The sequence below is a fragment of the Oncorhynchus nerka genome, linkage group LG19 (assembly GCF_034236695.1).
Source record: "Oncorhynchus nerka isolate Pitt River linkage group LG19, Oner_Uvic_2.0, whole genome shotgun sequence".
Lineage (NCBI taxonomy): Eukaryota > Metazoa > Chordata > Actinopteri > Salmoniformes > Salmonidae > Oncorhynchus > Oncorhynchus nerka.
Window position 1 is genome coordinate 20,334,005 of NC_088414.1, and position 21,260 is coordinate 20,355,264.

A 21,260-nucleotide genomic window follows, 5' to 3' on the forward strand; every position below is an offset into this window, starting at 1 on the left:
ACACACACACACACACACACACACACACACACACACACACACACACACACACACACACACACACACACACACACACACACACACACACACACACACACACAGTGTCCCCAGCACGGTGACACCCACCAGTGCAGCACACTCTCTGAAATAATATGTCACCATTGGAGGTTGTGTTGCAGCAGTGGGGAGGTAAAGTGAAGGTTGTGTTGCAGTAGTGGGGAGGTAAAGTGGAGGTTGTGTTGCAGTAGTGGGGAGGTAAAGTGGAGGTTGTGTTGCAGTAGTGGGGAGGTAAAGTGGAGGTTGTGTTGCAGCAGTGGGGAGGTAAAGTGGAGGTTGTGTTGCAGCAGTGGGGAGGTAAAGTGGAGGTTGTGTTGCAGCAGAGGGGAGGTAAAGTGGAGGTTGTGTTGCAGCAGTGGGGAGGTAAAGTGGAGGTTGTGTTGCAGTAGTGGGGAGGTAAAGTGGAGGTTGTGTTGCAGCAGTGGGGAGGTAAAGTGGAGGTTGTGTTGCAGCAGTGGGGAGGTAAAGTGGAGGTTGTGTTGCAGCAGTGGGGAGGTAAAGTGGAGGTTGTGTTGCAGTAGTGGGGAGGTAAAGTGGAGGTTGTGTTGCAGCAGTGGGGAGGTAAAGTGGAGGTTGTGTTGCAGTAGTGGGGAGGTAAAGTGGAGGTTGTGTTGCAGCAGTGGGGAATTAAAGTGGAGGTTGTGTTGCAGCAGTGGAGAGGTAAAGTGGAGGTTGTGTTGCAGCAGTGGGGAAGTAAAGTGGAGGTTGTGTTGCAGCAGAGGGGAGGTAAAGTGGAGGTTGTGTTGCAGCAGTGGGGAAGTAAAGTGGAGGTTGTGTTGCAGCAGTGGGGAGGTAAGTGGAGGTGGAGGTTGTGGAGGTTGCAGCAGAGTGGGGAGGTAAAGTGGAGGTTGTGTTGCAGCAGTGGGGAGGTAAAGTGGAGGTTGTGTTGCAGCAGTGGGGAGGTAAAGTGGAGGTTGTGTTGCAGCAGTGGGGAGGTAAAGTGGAGGTTTGTTGCAGCAGAGGGGAGGTAAAGTGGAGGTTGTGTTGCAGCAGTGGGGAGGTAAAGTGGAGGTTGTGTTGCAGCAGAGGGGAGGTAAAGTGGAGGTTGTGTTGCAGCAGTGGGGAGGTAAAGTGGAGGTTGTGTTGCAGCAGTGGGGAGGTAAAGTGGAGGTTGTGTTGCAGCAGTGGGGAGGTAAAGTGGAGGTTGTGTTGCAGTAGTGGGGAGGTAAAGTGGAGGTTGTGTTGCAGCAGAGGGGAGGTAAAGTGGAGGTTGTGTTGCAGCAGTGGGGAGGTAAAGTGGAGGTTGTGTTGCAGCAGAGGGGAGGTAAAGTGGAGGTTGTGTTGCAGCAGTGGGGAGGTAAAGTGGAGGTTGTGTTGCAGCAGTGGGGAGGTAAAGTGGAGGTTGTGTTGCAGTAGTGGGGAGGTAAAGTGGGACATGTCACCTAGTGCCCTCACACACACAGATAGTTTCAACCTCACTGTGTACCAGTGGAAGAGGATCTAGGCCTGGATTAAATTCAATGTATCTCACTCTTAAATCTCAATCTCAAACCATTTTATGATTTGGTTTATATACTGTGTTCCTTATGATATCAAAGGGTGTAATTCTACCTCTTCCATCGCCCTAACCTCTCATCATACATGTAGGTTCACTGAATACCAGAGACCAGTCACACAACAAATGTGTCCCCTTTATTGTCCTGATGGTATTTCATTGTTTGTTGTGAATTATTAATTTCTACATACCCAATCTTGTACCCACAGTTATGGAGGCAAAGAGCCTTATGGGAAAGAAACACGCCACATGTGACTCGTATGTTAAGGTATGTGACACTGCCTCCACGGCAGCGTGTGCATGCTTTGGTCCCCCCCCCCACACACACACACAGCGGGTCTGCTAAACTAATAGCAGAAGTCATAACCCCTCGTTAAGGCTGGATTTAGATTTCCTGTTTGTTCAGATTTCATCTCTCAGCAGACCTTGGCACAGGGCAGACGGATTAGTGCCGGCTGTATTATATTGTGTGTGTGCGTGCATGTGTCTGTGTGTGTGTGCGAGGGTTTAGGAGACAGACGCGGAGGACGTACTGCGCTGTCACAGACTCTGAGCTATCTGCTAGGTTACACTCAGTAACATAGAGTGACAGCTCTAGTCTTCCACTCTCTGTGTCTACACAGAGTATATGCCGATGTGAATACAACGTTAGTCAGTCTCAGTCTGGAAATCCCAGTCCAAGCTCACCAACGCAACTCATGACGAGTCTTTGTTTACAAAATACTGTCCTATGCAAGTACTGTCCACACAAATGTGATTATATTGAATCATATTATGAAGTAAATGAGGAAGTGCATAAATACCATAATGCTGGTTTGATTGGAACTCTCACACGCCAACCAGAGTACTCGTCCTGCCACATCTGGTCTCTTGGTTCTCCCACACTTAAGGGAGGGCAGTTCCCGCTCATCCCAGTCCATGCTCTCCTCTGTTCTGGCACCCCAATGGTGGAACCGGCTTCCCCCTGAGCTAGGACAGCAGAGTCCCTGTCCATCTTCTGAAACATCTGAAACCCTACCTCTTCAAAAAGTATCTTAAATAATCCCACAGCACCCACCCTCCCACACCCTTCTCACCCAACCCTCCCCCCAAAAAGAAAAGAATGCCTTGCACGTTCCTTTTTTAAAAATTAGACTTTGACTCTAGCTACTTTGAGGAAAAATGTACTTACTCTGACTGTGATATGTGGTCGTCCCACCTAGCTATCTTAAGATGAATGCACTAACTGTAAGTCGCTCTGGGTAAGAGGGTCTGCTAAATGAGTCAAATGTCATTTAAACGTGTTCTGTCTCAGTTCGGTGTGGTACCTGATGATGATCCTGGAGGCAGACAGAAGACTAAGATGGTGCCGGACTCCAAGTGCCCCATCTTCATGGAAACCTTTTACGTGTGAGCCCAAATATTTTCGTATACTATCTCAAGTACTGGCCACAACACTAACATTTCGATTTTCAACAACATATTTTCATCCATCTGTGAATCGGCATTTGTCTGTGTGTGTGACTTTTTGTTGTTGTTGTTGTTGTTATCACTCATGCCTCAGGTGCTTTCAATTGATATTAATTGCCATTATACTGTATTAGTTTGCGATAGGCCCCTAGGAATTGACGGATGGTGTTTCTGTTGTTTTCAGTGTCGTCACTGAGGAGCAGCATCATAAAAGGCTACTGTTCACCATGTGGAACTGTGACCAAATCTCAAGGTATCAATCAATGGCATGGTGATGATAATGATTATGATAATACAATATTTATACAGAAAATCTAAAAGATGCTTAAAAAAAGGACATGTAGTTCTTGGGCTGGACAATAGTCTTCAACAGAGGCTGCCGCGTCCAGATCACATCCAACTCTGGTGGGAAGCACAAAGGCCAAGCCTGCAACAGTCTCCTGAAAGTCAGTCAAGAGCCTTCATTCTCCCCCCTCAGCACTCTCCTCTGCCACGCTGTTCTCAGCTCCTCTGATGCCCTGATGCAGGCTTGAGTAGGGGGAATCAGTGGTCACATCCAGCAGGGAGGGAGACAGGTCAGGAACATCAAGCCAGCCCATGCCATCGCCAGCTTCTCTGATGCAGGCTTGAGTAGGGGGAATCAATGGTCACATCCAGCAGGGAGGGAGACAGGTCAGGAACATCAAGCCAGCCCATGCCATCCCCAGCTTCTCTGATGCAGGCTTGAGTAGGGGGAATCAATGGTCACATCCAGCAGGGAGGGAGACAGGTCAGGAACATCAAGCCAGCCCATGCCATCCCCAGCTTCTCTAATGCAGGCTTGAGTAGGGGGAATCAATGGTCACATCCAGCAGGGAGGGAGACAGGTCAGGAACATCAAGCCAGCCAATGCCATCCCCAGCTTCTCTGATGCAGGCTTGAGTAGGGGGAATCAATGGTCACATCCAGCAGGGGGGGGAGACAGGTCCGGAACATCAAGCCAGCCCATGCCATCCCCAGCTTCTCTGATGCAGGCTTGAGTAGGGGAATCAGTGGTCACATCCAGCAGGGGGGGGGAGACAGGTCAGGAACATCAAGCCAGCCCATGCCATCCCCAGCTCCTCTGATGCAGGCTTGAGTAGGGGAGAATCAGTGGTCACATCCAGCAGGGGGAGACAGGTCAGGAACATCAAGCCAGCCCATGCCATCCCCAGCTCCTCTGATGCAGGCTTGAGTAGGGGGAATCAATGGTCACATCCAGCAGGGGGGGGAGGGAGACAGGTCAGGAACATCAAGCCAGCCCATGCCATCCCCAGCTTCTCTGCAGACTCTGTTGGTAGATACTCCTCAAGCAACATGTATCACCCAAAGGGTTAAAGGGTTTTAGATTTTTGATGATGAATGTTGAAGGAATGCATATCCCTCTGCTTCTACTTATCAGCATTATCACACACACACACACACACACACACACACACACACACACACACACACACACACACACACACACACACACACACACACACACACACACACACACACAAACTGTCAGCTCCGGTTGAAGTGCAAAGCTGCCCTTTATAATTGATGCAGAGGCTGCGGCTGTGTGTCTGGAGTTACTCTCGCCTCCTTTCCTCTACTAGCCTTGGTTATAACAGGGTCAATGTTAAGGACATGACTTTTGGTCGGATGAATTTTCCAATGTTATGCACTATTGAAAGGACAATAGTTGGATTGCCCGAGCCGACTAGGTGAAAGGTGTTCCCTTGAGCAAGGCACTCAACCTTAATTGCTCCTGTAAGGCGACTTGGATAAGAACGTCTGCTAAATGACAATCTCCCTACTGCTCATAATGATGAGCCTGGAGCCTGTGGATGATCAGATGTCATGTTATTATCTGTGTGGACCCCTCTGGGTGAGGGATACAGTTTGTGTGAGTACCCCTGAGGGTTGTATGTCTGGGGTCGTCATCTCTGTGCTCTAGTATTACCTGGGTGGGAGGCTGTAGTGTTGATGTCTAAACCAGTGTGTCACAGCAAATAATTATTCAAGTGACAGGCTGTTTTAAAACTCTGAAGCTGCAGTTAAAGAACAAGATGACCCATGAAAGACAGATGGAGATGGATAAATTAAACGTTCATTCAGTCTTTATATTACAGTAGTATAGGCTATGCTGCAGTAAATGCAGGTCTATCTGTCACAAGGAAAAAAGTTACCATGGTGAGATGATAGGTCTACATGCATTGTGATCTGCGCTCCATACTGAGATGGGCTGTCTGTCCCCACCCTGATCTGTGATTCATCATGCAGAGGCCGTAGAGAAGCCAGATTGAGACATGGCATATAATTTAACAGTTCCATTTCACTCATGCTGTTCATATAAATCATTTACTATAATGTACCGGTTTCTCACAGTTATTTAGGGAGTGGTTTTGGACGATAAATCCCGGTAAATCTCGGTAACCGGGTTCCTGCCATTCAACCCTAGTATGTGTGTCAGAAAGAAGGAGATAAATCCTGCACTCCAGAGCTACTACTCACGCTTCAATTTTGTCCCCAAAGTGTGACTCTCCATCTTTAGGGCAGTGTGTCACTAGGGATAACAGTTTTTAAGTCAGCCCATCTCAGACACAGGGCCTGTTAAATAAGTCAACAGTACCAGTGGCAGATCAGAACTACTCTCAAAATCACATTGGTCCTGTATGACTCAGTTGGTTGAGCATGGCACATGCAACGCCAGGATTGGGGGCCACCCGTACGTAAAATGTGTGCACGCATGACTGTACGTTGACTTGGATAAAAGCATCTGCTAAATAGCATATATTATTATATTATTATTCCACAACACAGTACCCGTCTGCAATACAGTCCCAACACTGTGGCTGGCACACTTTATAACGGCCTACACCATAGGACGGCAGGTAGCCTAGCGGTTAAGAGCCTTGAGCCAGTAACCGAAAGTTCACTGGTTTGAATCCCCGAGCTGACTAGGTGAAAAGTTTATAGAAAAGTCTATCCCTTGAGCAAGGCACTTAACCTTAATTGTTCCTGTAAGGCGACTTGGATTAGAGTGTAAGCTAAATGACTATCTGCCTACTGCTCATATAGTCCCTGTAAGAAACATGATGAGGTTATGATGATCAGATGTTATGTTATTATCTGTGTGGACCCCACTGGGTGAGGGATACAGTTTGTGTGAGTACCCCTGAGTGTTGTATGTCTGGGGTCGTCATCTCTGTGCTCTAGTATTACCTGGGTGGGAGGCTGTAGTGTTGATGTCTAAACCAGTGTGTCACAGCAAAGAAATTCCAGTGGGGATAGGATTGCTGCCTATAAGGAAGGGACCACATAATTTGACCATAGATATAATATCTCTCTCTCTCTCTTTCTCTCTCTCTAGGAGGAGTGAGCTTCTAGGGTGTATGAGTTTTGGCGTGAGATCCCTCATGGACCCAGTGAAGGTTAGTTGTTCTTCTTTGTACATTCCTCTACTCTCCACTGCACCACACACCACTGTAACCCTCCTCATTAGCTCGCTCCCTCTATCAGAGTGTGTGTGCGTGTGTGTTCACCAGACCATAAAAGACCTGTTTAGCCCAGAGTGAGTGAGCGGCCATGGCCTTAATCCACAAGAAACACCACTGTGGCCACTGTCAACCCATCACTACTGTCCTCAGTCCCTCCTGTTAGAACACATCACGACTGTCCTCAGTCCCTCCTGTTAGAACACATCACTACTGTCCTCAGTCCCTCCTGTTAGAACACATCACTACTGTCCTCAGTCCCTCCTGTTAGAACACATTACTACTGTCCTCAGTCCCTCCTGTTAGAACACATCACTACTGTCCTCAGTCCCTCCTGTTAGAACACATCACTACTGTCCTCAGTCCCTCCTGTTAGAACACATCACTACTGTCCTCAGTCCCTCCTGTTAGAACCCATCACTACTGTCCTCAGTCCCTCCTGTTAGAACACATCACTACTGTCCTCAGTCCCTCCTGTTATAACCCATCACTACTGTCCTCAGTCCCTCCTGTTAGAACCCATCACTACTGTCCTCAGTCCCTCCTGTTAGAACACATCACTACCGTCCTCAGTCCCTCCAGTCTAGTGATACAGCCATATATACTGCACATCGATGGTTACAGTATAGATATGTAGGGCAGTCCCTTGGGTGTAACAACACATCACCACTGCCCTCAGCCTACTGTAGTAAAGATCTTCTAATCTAGGGGTACAACCATATAAGAGGTGGTGTAGTGGAGGGTAAAACATATCTAAATGCACGAGCGTTTACCTGCGTTTTGTGGAAAATTTGCTTAGGGAGCATTACTTTACTCATTGCGAATAGCGATCAGCATCCCCCCCATTGTTTTTTACCACTGCATATGTTTATGGTTACAGCACAAGATACATTAGTGCCTTCCCTCGGGTGTTACAACACATCAGGACTGCCCTCACAGACATGACTAACCCACCACAGACCTAGTTGCTGTTAGGGTGCTGTTGGGAGAAGAGACAAACTATATAGCTATAGCAAGGACTGTTTCTGTTAAGTAAAGTACACAGGTGAGAATGTTATGGACTAGTACAAATCAATACATAGAATGATGTTTTTCCTTCTCTGAAGCAGAGCCCTTTCCTGCAGTTAAATGACCAAATCCCCTCTAGTGGCCTCATGGGTGGAATGTTATTAATATTTGTAATAATTTGATATTCCCGTTTTTTTTTTTTATGTCAAATGGATTTGTCATATTTCTTCTGTCTTCTGTGATGGATACAAAGTATAATATTGAGATGCAAACTCAAAATGTAATACATTTCAACTCTGTCTGCCATGGTAAAGGTGTCTTTTTTTAAGCCCATAACCATGTGTGTGAGATGCATACTTTTGTTTCAAAGTAGATTTGTTTAAGACTACCAAGGAACCACCCTGATTTAGCAGGTGAGTGTATTCCAGTACGGACTGTGTTTTGACAGCAGAGGTGTTTAGTTCTTATTTGCGAGGCGACAAGGTATGAAGGCAATTTCTGTTGTCAGCTTGTGTGTGAGCTGCCAGAACACACTCTCCTCTTACGCCTTCAGTGATCCAGTGGGCCAATTTCCCGCTCCGCTCAGCTGGGCAGCACATGGTAAACACGTAGCATTTTGTTTCAGGCCACAACTCCTGTCAAGCTTCTCGCTCGTCTCCCATTCCTCTGACACCTTTACTTACAATTGCAGGCAGAATGCAGGCATACATGCAGGCATACATGCATTCGATGTCAGATAAAGTGTCTTCGACAGAGGAGTCGGTGAAGATAAAAGTAGACGACTGCTGGGTTCTCAGCTCTACTTGCAGTTTAATTATTCATTCTTAATTTATCCAACTGTGTCCCATCCCCCTGTGCCCACACAACTGCTCTTTACATTGTAAACCGTTTATAAAACCTCCCAAAGGCAGGGTGGTCTGTACCTCCCAATGGGTCTATTGTTTTTAATAGCAAAGTGCAAAGAAAAGTTAATTCAGGTCGGGTGTGAGTTTCTGCTTGAATTTGGTTAAAAGGACAGTGAATTCGCTCAAACGTTGAGAACTTGTACCAAGCTCCTGTGTGTATCAGACCATTTTTTCGCTTAGAGATTGAGATGATTCTGAACTGAAGACACGCGTAACCACGTTAAGTCTTAGCCTATTGGTGATAGTAGTCTTTCACTCGGAGTAGTTTGCAAAGTCTCGTGTAGTTCATTGTACACCATATGTCTGAGTGTTAATTATTTCACGACCAATCAACTTTATTAGTTGAATTGAGTAAATGCATTCCTAGTTTTACAGAGTAATTCTTTGATTGACTAGAAGTTTATATTTGAGGTCTATTGATAGTTAATTACACTATACACACAGCACATGCTGAGGTACCACCTTGACATCTCTGATCTGCTTGCCTCAATAAACTAATGCTAGAACATTGGTTGCCAGGATTAGCTGTTTGTATCTAGAATAATTGCATAACGGAGCATGTTAGACACATGATCATTATAGTCATACTGAGATGTGATGTAAGGCTTGCTACCTGGACTAGATTCCTTCAGAGACTTTCAGGGCCTGTTCAATTTGTTGACATATTGGAGTGGGATTGATAAACGCAATTGATTATATTCAACATATTGGTTGGATCATTTCCATCCAACTACGACTTGTGGTTGGACACGGTAAAGTTGGATTTGTGTGTGGTTCTGCAACAGACGAGCAGGTTGCATAACATAAAAGGTGATAAGGATAAACCTATTAAATTAATCTAGTCAATAAATATATCTCAAATAAGGAAAGAGGAAACAAACTTACTCTTACCTTGGACGCACACAACTGGAACGAAACTGGAAATGGCTTGACTGGCTTTAAATACAAACTAGAATGGAGAATGAGCCTATCAGGATAGTCTTGATAATTTCTGACAGGTGTGTGATTGCTTGAAAGTCAAAAGGTGAAGTGATCTTGCTTGATCAAGCCCATCTCAGCAGTACGCTGCTCCACTCTGAGGTCTTTTGTACAGACCTTTTAAAAAAAGAGGTTCTTATTTTTTTGCTCTGTACACAGTCTTGTACGGTTAACCTTGTGGGGACACAAGTCAGTCCCATTCAAAATCCTATTTTTCCTAACCCCTAAACCTAACCCTAACTCGTACCCTAACCTTAACCATAGCTCCTGTTACGCACACCTCTATGAAGAGGGAACGCAACACCCCGCTACAACTCAACTCCCCGTGAAGTGAAAGAGGTATGGACTATAGGTGCGAGTAAGGATGACAGAAGGCAGAATTGACCGTTTACTAGGAATTTATTCCGTCACACGGTAATGTGGGGAAAAGGGGCTGGACGGAACCAAAGCAAAGAAAGTAAATCTCAAAGCCCCCTCTCCTATCTTACCTTCCTACTCACTACTTACCTAATTTAGCACCACCTGGTGCACTAATCAAAATACATGGGGTGGTCCACCCAGGTCTTACCTAGTGTGCCTAGACAGTGAATATACTACGGGTATATGTATGCCCGCGTGCCTCTTGCCTAAGCACTCCCTAGGTGCATTCCCCTTCCCCTCCTGGGAACAAATGAAACACAATAATACAAACTACTTCACAACAACCTGAGAAAATAACTCACCTAACTAACACAGAACATACCAAAGCTGCTCCCAACAACAACTAACATAGTACATAGCAAAACTGCCCCTCTCTCTCTCTCTCTCTCTCTCTCTCTCTCTCTCTCTCTCTCTCTCTCTCTCTCTCTCTCCCTTCCCCTAAACCTGATTCTAATTCTAACCACAACACTAATTCTAACCTTAACCCTAAACCCCCTAGAAATAGCGTTTGACCTTGTGGGGACCAACAAAATGTCTGGTCCCCACAAGAATAGTTAAACATGCCACACACACATTACCTTCAAACTCTGTCTCAGGAAAGAACAAATCAAATCTGATTTTTGGACAGGCTTCTGCCTGGCATTTATCCCAATGAATATTTAATTGGCTTAAGTTGCTAATGAGGAGATTAAACACTGAGTCACTGGGAGTTCTCCTTTTCATCTCTTAGCTCCCTCCTGCTACTGTCATCCTCCACAACTCCTTGGCTTTATTCTTCTTCATCTATCCCCCTTAATCTCTCTCCTCCCATCCCTCTATATATTCCCTCTTATGTTCTCTCACCCACCCACTCACCCCCCTCTCTCTATCCCTCTCCCCCCCTCTCCCTCTTCCCCTCCCATTGGTTTCTATTTGTCTAATGGGCATCATAATAGTCGGTGGTGGCACAGTCCGTGCTTAGATTTATGGTACTGTACATGTCTCCCCTCCCCCACTTCCCCTCTTTCCCCTCACTCTCCCCCTCGCCCCACAGCCTGTAGAAATCTGCCCACTCAGATAAGATGCTTTAACCAGCGATTATTGTCACAGTCCACGGAATCACATCTCTTTACTACAATAGAGCTCAGACTGCAGGCTTAGAACAGCCTCAATAAGACACAGGGAGAGCAGACCAGCACATAGAACACTCTGCATTCTGTCCTCTCACTGGATGGAGGAAGACCTAGGCTAGCTGCTGTGCTGTATTGTGTGTGTGTGTGTGTGTGTGTGTGTGTGTGTGTGTGTGTGTGTGTGTGTGTGTGTGTGTGTGTGTGTGTACGTGTGTGTGTGTGTGTGTGTGTGTGTGTGTGTGTGTGTGTGTGTGTGTGTGTGTGTGCGTGTGTAAGTGCGTGCGTGCGTGCGTGTGTGCGAGAGGGAGAGAGGAGAGACTGAAAGAGTGAGATAGAGAGTGTTTTGTGCATTGTAGAATTGTCATGTCCCTTAATAGAGACTGTGATCAGATGGGTTAATGAGTCAACTCTTCCTCTATGTCCCGGCTGCATGGTTTTCACACACGAGCGCTCGCACGCACCAGGGTTGGGCTCAATTCAGAAATTTGAAATTGCCTCCCATTCAACTAATGCGTTAAAATTCAAATTGAATTGGCCATACCCTCCTGATGTTGAATTTGAATTTGAGTTTGAGTGCAGGAAGTAGAATTTAATTCAGTGCAATTCAAAATAATTCCACTCGGTCATAAAACGTAAGAATTTAATTGAATTTGACAGGTCACACTATCAGATACAAAGGATATATCAATTTTCTCTGGAAACTAGGTTCATACTCTTTTAACCTTAGTGCTAGAATAACCTATTTTATTTTGCATATTATATTTCCAACCATTTCACTTGTTTGGCTTCTTTTTGAAGGCTTCAGGTCAACTTGAGTGTTAAAATAATGCATTCTGTGAATTTTCCCCATATTTAACAAAGTGTAAGTGTGGTCTTGTATGGCTCAGTTGGCAGAGCATGCTATTTGCACTGCCAAGGTTTTGGGTTTGATTCCCGGGGCCTCCCATACGTAACATGTAAGCACACATGACTGTAAGTCACTTTGGATAACAATGACTAAACCTAATATAGAATAGAAGAGGCATTTGGATTTAATTGAATTTCATTGAATTCACACACAATCACACAAATGCAGACACACACACACACACACACACACACACACACACACACACACACACACACACACACACACACACACACACACACATCTGGCTCGTGAAGCGGACGTAATAGCATCAGCTGCTGGAAAGAGCTAAACTTCTGTTTAGAAGTGTGTGTGTCTGTGTCTGTGTGTGTGTACGTTGCTCTGGGGATGTGGAGCCAGAGAAGGTAGTGGTGTGTGTGTTTGTGCGTTTCTAAATCTGTGGAAAGAAGAATTCTCTCTATTTATTTCATATTTATTATAGTAGCAACACACAGGCCTCGCCCCCACTTGAGGATATATATTTTTCAGCTGTCTATTTCCTGTGTTTGAGGGGTACAAAATTCACTCGTCACTTAAATCCCACTGTATTGATTGCTTTCATTTGACTTCTGCGTCTCTTTCAAACTCTTGCTTGTGCCTGTTGCTTTTTCTCATTAACGTTACGACCATTGGACATTTCTGTAATGAAATGTCAAACTGGGGGTTGGAACCGAAATGATCTTTCAATTGTTTCGTTCTGAACAGAACCATTACTTGTTTGTGCAGAGTGGCACCTGAATTTAAATATAAAACACATCTTACCTTTTTGTAGTTAATAAATCCAATGTGAAACGTGATAACTATAGTGTCCTTAAGTAGTGTTGAAAAGGTTAATCCGTTCTTCTCTAATTAAAAATCTCTCTCTGAATCACACTTGTAACGTCAGTAGGCTACGGTAGACTATGAGGGGCAGGAGGGGGAGGGGCAGTTAGACTACACACACACACTGGCAAAGATTTTCAGCTGGCAGGCAGGCAGACACTAGAACAAGTTACTCCAGTGACTCTGATCAGGCCCTACACCCAAAAAGGGTGCTTTGTTCCTTTTCTGTGGGAAGTAAAAAATCCCCAGAATGTCAAAAGCTCTGGCCCCCAATATTAACAAATTCCCATTATTTTAACCCTTTGACACGTACCAACACACGGGTGTGATAATTCTACAGTGGTCCCTGCAGCTTATGCTCAAACCTAGGTGATGATAATTCTCAGTGGTCCCTAAAAGATTTAGATGCACTATTGTAAAGTGGCTGTTCCACTGGATGTCAAACCAGGTGAACGCACCAATTTGTGGTCCCTGGATAAGCGTCGCTCAAACCAGTGTAAATGTAAATGTAACTACACACACACACTGGCAAAGATTTTCAGTGGTCCCTGCAGCGATGCTCAAACCAGTTACTGTGATAAGGCTTTCAAATGTGTGGTCCTTTTCTGCAGGACTTGGGAAAAAATCCCCAGAATGTGAACATAATTCTAACAGTGGTCCCTTTGCAGCGTACGCTCAAACCAGGTGTGATAATTCTACAGTGGTCCCTGCAGCTTATGCTCAAACCGGTGTGATAATTCTACAGTGGTCCCTGCAGCATATGCTCAAACCAGTGTGATAATTCTACAGTGGTCCCTGCAGCATACGCTCAAACCAGTGTGATAATTCTACAGTGGTCCCTGCAGCGTACGCTCAAACCAGTGTGATAATTCTACAGTGGTCCCTGCAGCGTACGCTCAAACCAGTGTGATAATTCTACAGTTGTCCCTGCAGCGTACGCTCAAACCAGTGTGATAATTCTACAGTGGTCCCTGCAGCGTACGCTCAAACCAGTGTGATAATTCTACAGTGGTCCCTGCAGCGTATGCTCAAACCGGTGTGATAATTCTACAGTGGTCCCTGCAGCGTATGCTCAAACCGGTGTGATAATTATACAGTGGTCCCTGCAGCGTACGCTCAAACCAGTGTGATAATTCTACAGTGGTCCCTGCAGCGTACGCTCAAACCGGTGTGATAATTCTACAGTGGTCCCTGCAGCGTATGCTCAAACCGGTGTGATAATTCTACAGTGGTCCCTGCAGCGTACGCTCAAACCGGTGTGATAATTCTACAGTGGTCCCTGCAGCGTACGCTCAAACCGGTGTGCAGCGTATGCTCAAACCGGTGTGATAATTCTACAGTGGTCCCTGCAGCGTACGCTCAAACCGGTGTGATAATTCTACAGTGGTCCCTGCAGCGTACGCTCAAACCGGTGTGATAATTCTACAGTAGTCCCTGCAGCGTACGCTCAAACTGGTGTGATAATTCTACAGTGGTCCCTGCAGCGTATGCTCAAACCGGTGTGATAATTCTACAGTGGTCCCTGCAGCGTATGCTCAAACCGGTGTGATAATTCTACAGTGGTCCCTGCAGCGTACGCTCAAACCGGTGTGATAATTCTACAGTGGTCCCTGCAGCGTACGCTCAAACCAGTGTGATAATTCTACAGTGGTCCCTGCAGCGTGCGCTCAAACCGGTGTGATAATTCTACAGTGGTCCCTGCAGCGTACGCTCAAACCTGTGTGATAATTCTACAGTGGTCCCTGCAGCGTGCGCTCAAACCGGTGTGATAATTCTACAGTGGTCCCTGCAGCGTATGCTCAAACCGGTGTGATAATTCTACAGTGGTCCCTGCAGCGTATGCTCAAATGCTCATTTAGCATGTCTAGTTTCGATTGACGCAATAGGTAGCATTTGAGCTGGCCACACTGTTTTTTTACAGCAACATTTTGCACAAGCACAGTCCTTACAATGTTATGTTCTGAATGTGACCAGTTGGACATATTGAAGCAAGTGGGGACAGCAAACTGGGATAGGGAGAGATTGAATATGTCCGTATCATTTGGTAGGGTGCTGGTAGGGTAGACAGAGCAGGGGAGTGCTGGTAGGGTAGATAGAGCAGGGGAGTGCTGGTAGGGTAGATAGAGCAGGGGAGTGCTGGTAGGGTAGACAGAGCAGGGGAGTGCTGGTAGGGTAGACAGAGCAGGGGAGTGCTGGTAGGGTAGACAGAGCAGGGGAGTGCTGGTAGGGTAGACAGAGCAGGGGAGTGCTGGTAGGGTAGACAGAGCAGGGGAGTGCTGGTAGGGTAGACAGAGCAGGGGAGTGCTCGTAGGGTAGACAGAGCAGGGGAGTGCTGGTAGGGTAGATAGAGCAGGGGAGTGCTGGTAGGGTAGACAGAGCAGGGGAGTGCTGGTAGGGTAGACAGAGCAGGGGAGTGCTGGTAGGGTAGACAGAGCAGGGGAGTGCTGGTAGGGTAGACAGAGTAGGGGAGTGCTGGCAGGGTAGACAGAGCAGGAGAGTGCTGGTAGGGTAGACAGAGCAGGAGAGTGCTGGTAGGGTAGACAGAGCAGGTGTTTGGTGGTTGCAGCCATGTTCCTCCCCTTTACGTTAATGCAGTCATTTATTCAAATACTGTATACCTGGTGTTTTAATGGAAACGAGACACATATTTTTTAGTTAAAAAAGATACCTGATACAATTTGAAAATGTATATATGAGTGCATAAAACAAAACAAAAAAAAGTGAAATTTGACAATAAATTGAATAACTCAATTCCCTCCATAATCCCTGAACTCCGTGGTAGTAAAATGCTTTATGTGCTATAATTCAGTCAATGTCTGATGGATTATACAAATCAAAAAGTTTGGAGTATCTTCATACATTGTCCAACTGTTGCATTTATTATAATTGTTTTTAATATCTTTCGAATCAAATCAAATCAAACTTTATTTATACAGTACATTTCAAACATGGAATGCAGCACAATGTGTTTTACAAAAAAAATGAACATAAATATGGAAATATTTACTAAACAACAAACATAAGAGGATAAAAAACGAAAGAATAACAACAAATACGGAACGACTGAAAAGCACCCTCAGGAAAAGCAAAGCTAAAAAGGTGTGTTTTAATTAGATCTATTTTAAATATGTCCACAGTTTCAGCCCCCTCAGGTTCTCTGGCAGGCTATTCCAGAGGATGGGAGAATAGTAACTAAAGGCTGTCTCTCCATGCCTTTTGGTCCTAGGCTTTGGGATAGTTAAAAAGCCAGTGCCAGAGGACCTGAGAGACCTACTGGGTAAACAAATTAAAATCATCTCTGACATGTATTGTGGTGCACAATCGTGGATTTATTTAAAAACCAGAAGAAGAATCTTCAAATGAATTATAAAACTCACAGGCAGCCAGTGCAGAGACCTTAAAACGGGTGTAATGTGTGCTCTCCGTCTGGTCTTGGTCAGTACCCGTGCTGCAGTATTCTGTGTGTTTGACAGTGCAGAGACCTTAAAACGGGTGTAATGTGTGCTCTCCGTCTGGTCTTGGTCAGTACCCGTGCTGCAGTATTCTGTGTGTTTGACAGTGCAGAGACCTTAAAACGGGTGTAATGTGTTCTCTCCTTCTGGTCTTGGTCAGTACCCATGCTGCAGTATTCTGTGTGTTTGACAGTGCAGAGACCTTAAAACGGGTGTAATGTGTGTTCTCTGTCTGTTCTTGGTCAGTACCCATGCTGCAGTATTCTGTGTGTTTGACAGTGCAGAGACCTTAAAACGGGTGTAATGTGTGTTCTCTGTCTGGTCTTGGTCAGTACCCATGCTGCAGTATTCTGTGTGTTTGACAGTGCAGAGACCTTAAAACGGGTGTAATGTGTGCTCTCCATCTGGTCTTGGTCAGTACCCATGCTGCAGTATTCTGTGTGTTTGACAGTGCAGAGACCTTAAAACGGGTGTAATGTGTGCTCTCCATCTGGTCTTGGTCAGTACCCATGCTGCAGTATTCTGTGTGTTTGACAGTGCAGAGACCTTAAAACGGGTGTAATGTGTGCTCTCCTTCTGGTCTTGGTCAGTACCCATGCTGCAGTATTCTGTGTGTTTGACAGTGCAGAGACCTTAAAACGGGTGTAATGTGTGCTCTCCTTCTGGTCTTGGTCAGTACCCATGCTGCAGCATTCTGTGTGTTTGACAGTGCAGAGACCTTAAAACGGGTGTAATGTGTTCTCTCCTTCTGGTCTTGGTCAGTACCCGTGCTGCAGTATTCTGTGTGTTTGACAGTGCAGAGACCTTAAAACGGGTGTAATGTGTGCTCTCCTTCTGGTCTTGGTCAGTACCCATGCTGCAGTATTCTGTGTGTTTGACAGTGCAGAGACCTTAAAACGGGTGTAATGTGTGCTCTCCTTCTGGTCTTGGTCAGTACCCATGCTGCAGCATTCTGTGTGTTTGACAGTGCAGAGACCTTAAAACGGGTGTAATGTGTGCTCTCCATCTGGTCTTGGTCAGTACCCATGCTGCAGTATTCTGTGTGTTTGACAGTGCAGAGACCTTAAAACGGGTGTAATGTGTGCTCTCCTTCTGGTCTTGGTCAGTACCCATGCTGCAGTATTCTGTGTGTTTGACAGTGCAGAGACCTTAAAACGGGTGTAATGTGTGCTCTCCTTCTGGTCTTGGTCAGTACCCATGCTGCAGTATTCTGTGTGTTTGACAGTGCAGAGACCTTAAAACGGGTGTAATGTGTGCTCTCCTTCTGGTCTTGGTCAGTACCCATGCTGCAGCATTCTGTGTGTTTGACAGTGCAGAGACCTTAAAACGGGTGTAATGTGTGCTCTCCTTCTGGTCTTGGTCAGTACCCATGCTGCAGTATTCTGTGTGTTTTGCAGTTGACCAATGGCGTTCTTGGGTAGACCCGACTGGAGAGCATTACAGTAGTCAAGCACGCGAGTAACAAAAGTATGAATGAGTCTCTCTGAAAGCCTGAGAGAGAAACGGCCGCATCTTGACAATGTTCCTTAGGTGGTAAAAAGCCATTTTGGACACATTCCTAATGTGATTCGAAATTGAGTTCAGAATCTAAAATAACACCCAGGTTTTTAATCTTTATATATTTTTAATTATTTGACTTCAATGACCATTACTATATTAGAGTGAGTCCCCCAGCCAGAATAGCCTCTAACCCAGACAGCTCTCTTTCTGTTTCAAATGCAAATACACATGTTCCCTTCCCTTCCTCTGTCCTCCTGACTCTAACAGTGTGGTTGTTGTCGTGTTGTGTTGTCTTCTGTAGGAGGTCAAAGGCTGGTATTACCTACTGGGGGAGGAGCTGGGGAAGACCAAGCATCTGAGAGTGTCCTCACATTCCCAACTGCTCCAACAACACAGCACCGGTCAGTGGACCATTTCGCCATTCTACATCTGTGTATGTGTGTTACAGTATGTGTGTTACAGTATGTGTGTGTGTGTGTTACAGTATGTGTGTATGTGTGTATGTGTGTTACAGTATGTGTGTATGTGTGTTACAGTATGTGTGTATATGTGTGTTACAGTATGTGTGTTACAGTATATGTGTTATGTGTGTTACAGTATGTGTGTTACAGTATATGTGTTACAGTATGTGTGTGTATGTGTGTTACAGTATGTGGTTTATAGTATGTGTGTATGTGTGTTACAGTATGTGTGTACAGTATATGTGTGTATGTGTGTTACAGTATGTGGTTTATAGTATGTGTGTATGTGTGTGACAGTATGTGTGTTACAGTATGTGTGTTACAGTATACGTGTGTATGTGTGTTACAGTATGTGTGTTACAGTATGTGTGTTACAGTATGTGTGTTACAGTATATGTGTGTATGTGTGTTACAGTATGTGTGTTTATGTGTGTTACAGTGTGTGTGTAGCATATAGATGAGTGTTTAAATATATCATTGTAGCTATATCCATGGGAGCTGAGATGAGTGCATACAGATGTATATGTTGTGTCTGTGTGTGTGTGTGTGTGTGTGTGTGTGTGTGTGTGTGTGTGTGTGTGTGTGTGTGTGTGTGTGTGTGTGTGTGTGTGTGCAGACTGTGCCGGGCTCGTGGCTGGGAATATCTGAAGGGGCTTATCATTCTGGGTCGGGAGGTTGGGTGATGGGGGTGGGGGGAATCGAGATTAAGGGAGTGAGGGATTGGGAGAGCAAAAGAGGGGGGGGGGGAGAGAGGGAAGAGGGGGCTGGAAAAGCGCTCAGCGTCAGAGTGGTTGGAAAGAGCTGTGTGATCATACTGCGTGCTGCAGTGAAACTGTAGAGCTGAATACACACTGCTGTTTAATTTCATTCTTTCCTCCACACTGTCCATCTTTCTTGTTTTCTGTGGAGAAGAGTGACTATTCCCTCTCTCTCACTTGCCTATGCTCTCTCACATTGTTGCTGGTGGACTATAGAGGAGTTATGCCTTTGAGTGCCTGCCCCCTGAGCAGCTTGGAGTAGGTGAGTGTCGTCTCTGTGCACTCAGGAGTACAGTATAGTATAGTGTTGTTGATGGATTGTTATCAGGCTGTTTGTCTTGTTTGATATATAGAAAGAAAGGGTTTTAGTGTTTATTCTCTCTCTCTGTCCCTCTTTTTTGTCTCTTCGCTCTGTCTCCCTTCTCTCTCTCTTTCAGTCTCTCTCTCTCTCTCTCTCTCTCTCTCTCTCTCTCTCACTCTCTTGCTCTCTCGCTCTCTCTCTCGCTCTCTCTCGCTCTCTCTCGCTCTCTCGCTCCTCGCTCTCTCGCGCTCTCTCTCTCTCTCTCTCTCTCTCTCTCTCTCTCTCTCGCTCTCTCGCTCTCTCTTGCTCTCTCGCTCTCTCTCTCGCTCTCTCGCTCTCTCTCACTCTCTCACTCTCTCTCTCTCTCGCTCTCTTGCTCTCTCGCTCTCTCTCGCTCTCTCACTCTCTCACTCTCTCTCGCTCTCTCACTCTCTCGCTCTCTCGCTCTCTCTCTCTCTCTCTCTCTCTCTCTCTCTCTTGCTCTCTCGCTCTCTCATGTATAATTCATATTTGCTTGTCAAACTCTCAGATTGAGATTGATCCAATGAAATAGTAACCACTCTCATTTGCCATGCTTGACTGGGCTCAGATTGTCTCATGCAATAATGGCTGTCTGTTAAGAACTGGGGCAGTTGTCACTTCAGACTGTTAGTGCTCGTTAGAAAGTCTTTGTGTTCTGACAATGGGATGTGGCTGCTTGGACCCACGCCCACGGGTGAGATGGGAAAAAATGATTCCTTCAGTCTGAAGCTGATGGAATGACATTCATCTAAAAGCTACAATGTTAGAATAAGGATAGGCCACAAAGCCCATCACTAAGCCAGATGATGAGACATGACGGTAAGAGCTACCCTCAGCGTTCTATAAAGGCCTGTGTTATGATATATTCTTTATTTACCCACATTGAATTAATCAGATAAGATATGAAATGCATCTATGGACCAGGCAAACATGCTCCTCAATTCCTAAATCAACATTTCTGTCAGCATGGCTCTGAATGTTTCCCCCATATTGAAGGATGTGTTGTCTGACCCATTGCCATGTTATCTTATCATATCAATATATATGAGCACATAGTGTGTGTGTGTGTGCGTGCATGCGTGAGTGTGTGTGTGTGTGTATTGTGTGTGAAACAGTGTGTGAACTGACTCTTCATATCAAAGCCTGTCGGCGTTTTATCTCTCTCTCTGTGTGTGTGTGTGTGTGTGTGTGTGTGTGTGTGTGTGTGTGTGTGTGTGTGTGTGTGTGTGTGTGTGCATGTATGTATCCTACATCAGTGCTGAATCGCTACTGTGTTGTAATGCTGATGGCATCTGGCTGAATGTAGGGCAACTACACCCTATTATAACCAGACACATGGACGTGGGATTGGGCAAATCCAATTCATTAGGTCTGTATCTATTGTAGCCTGTCCCTCTAAATCTTTCATTATTTCACCATCTTTTCTGTCCCACATTAACTCTATAATCCATGTCCTGTTCTTTTCTCTTTCTTTGTCAATCTCTTCATCTTTCATCTCCCTTCTCTCTCACCCTCTCTCACCCTCTCTCACCCTCTCTCACCCCCTCTCACCCTCTCTCTCACTCATTAACCTCATATGTTTTATCCGCCCATTTTGCTGTCTCTTACACATCATTAGTTGTACACAAAATTAATAGAATCCCACATTTAAATCCCACATTCAGTTTGACCACCTTAAACAGCGGGTGATTATTTGAAAAATGTGTTTTTGAAAACCAGAAAGGTGTACCCCGTGTTGCACAGGGAGAGAACAGTAAGGTGTACCCCGTGTTGCACAGGGAGAGAACAGTAATGTGTACCCCGTGTTGCACAGGGAGAGAACAGTAATGTGTACCCCGTGTTGCACAGGGAGAGAACAGTAAGGTGTACCCCGTGTTGCACAGGAGAGAACAGTAAGGTGTACCCGTGTTGCACAGGGAGAGAACACCCGTGTTAGGAGGTGTACCCCGTGTTGCACAGGGAGAGAACAGTAAGGTGTACCCCGTGTTGCACAGGGAGAGAACAGTAATGTGTACCCCGTGTTGCACAGGGAGAGAACAGTAAGGTGTACCCCGTGTTGCACAGGGAGAGAACAGTAATATGTACCCCGTGTTGCACAGGGAGAGAACAGTAAT

General features: G+C 45.6%; 1 protein-coding gene across 1 annotated transcript in view; it reads left to right on the plus strand.

The window, feature by feature from the left end:
- The window catches only part of LOC115101179 (regulator of G-protein signaling 3-like), a 252,814-nt gene that overhangs the window by 18,219 nt on the left and 213,335 nt on the right, over nt 1–21,260 (plus strand). Inside the window, 5 exon segments of the mRNA XM_065004781.1 lie at nt 1,762–1,820; nt 2,847–2,941; nt 3,186–3,254; nt 6,381–6,441; nt 17,907–18,006. Coding sequence (XP_064860853.1) covers nt 1,762–1,820; nt 2,847–2,941; nt 3,186–3,254; nt 6,381–6,441; nt 17,907–18,006 — 384 coding nt within the window.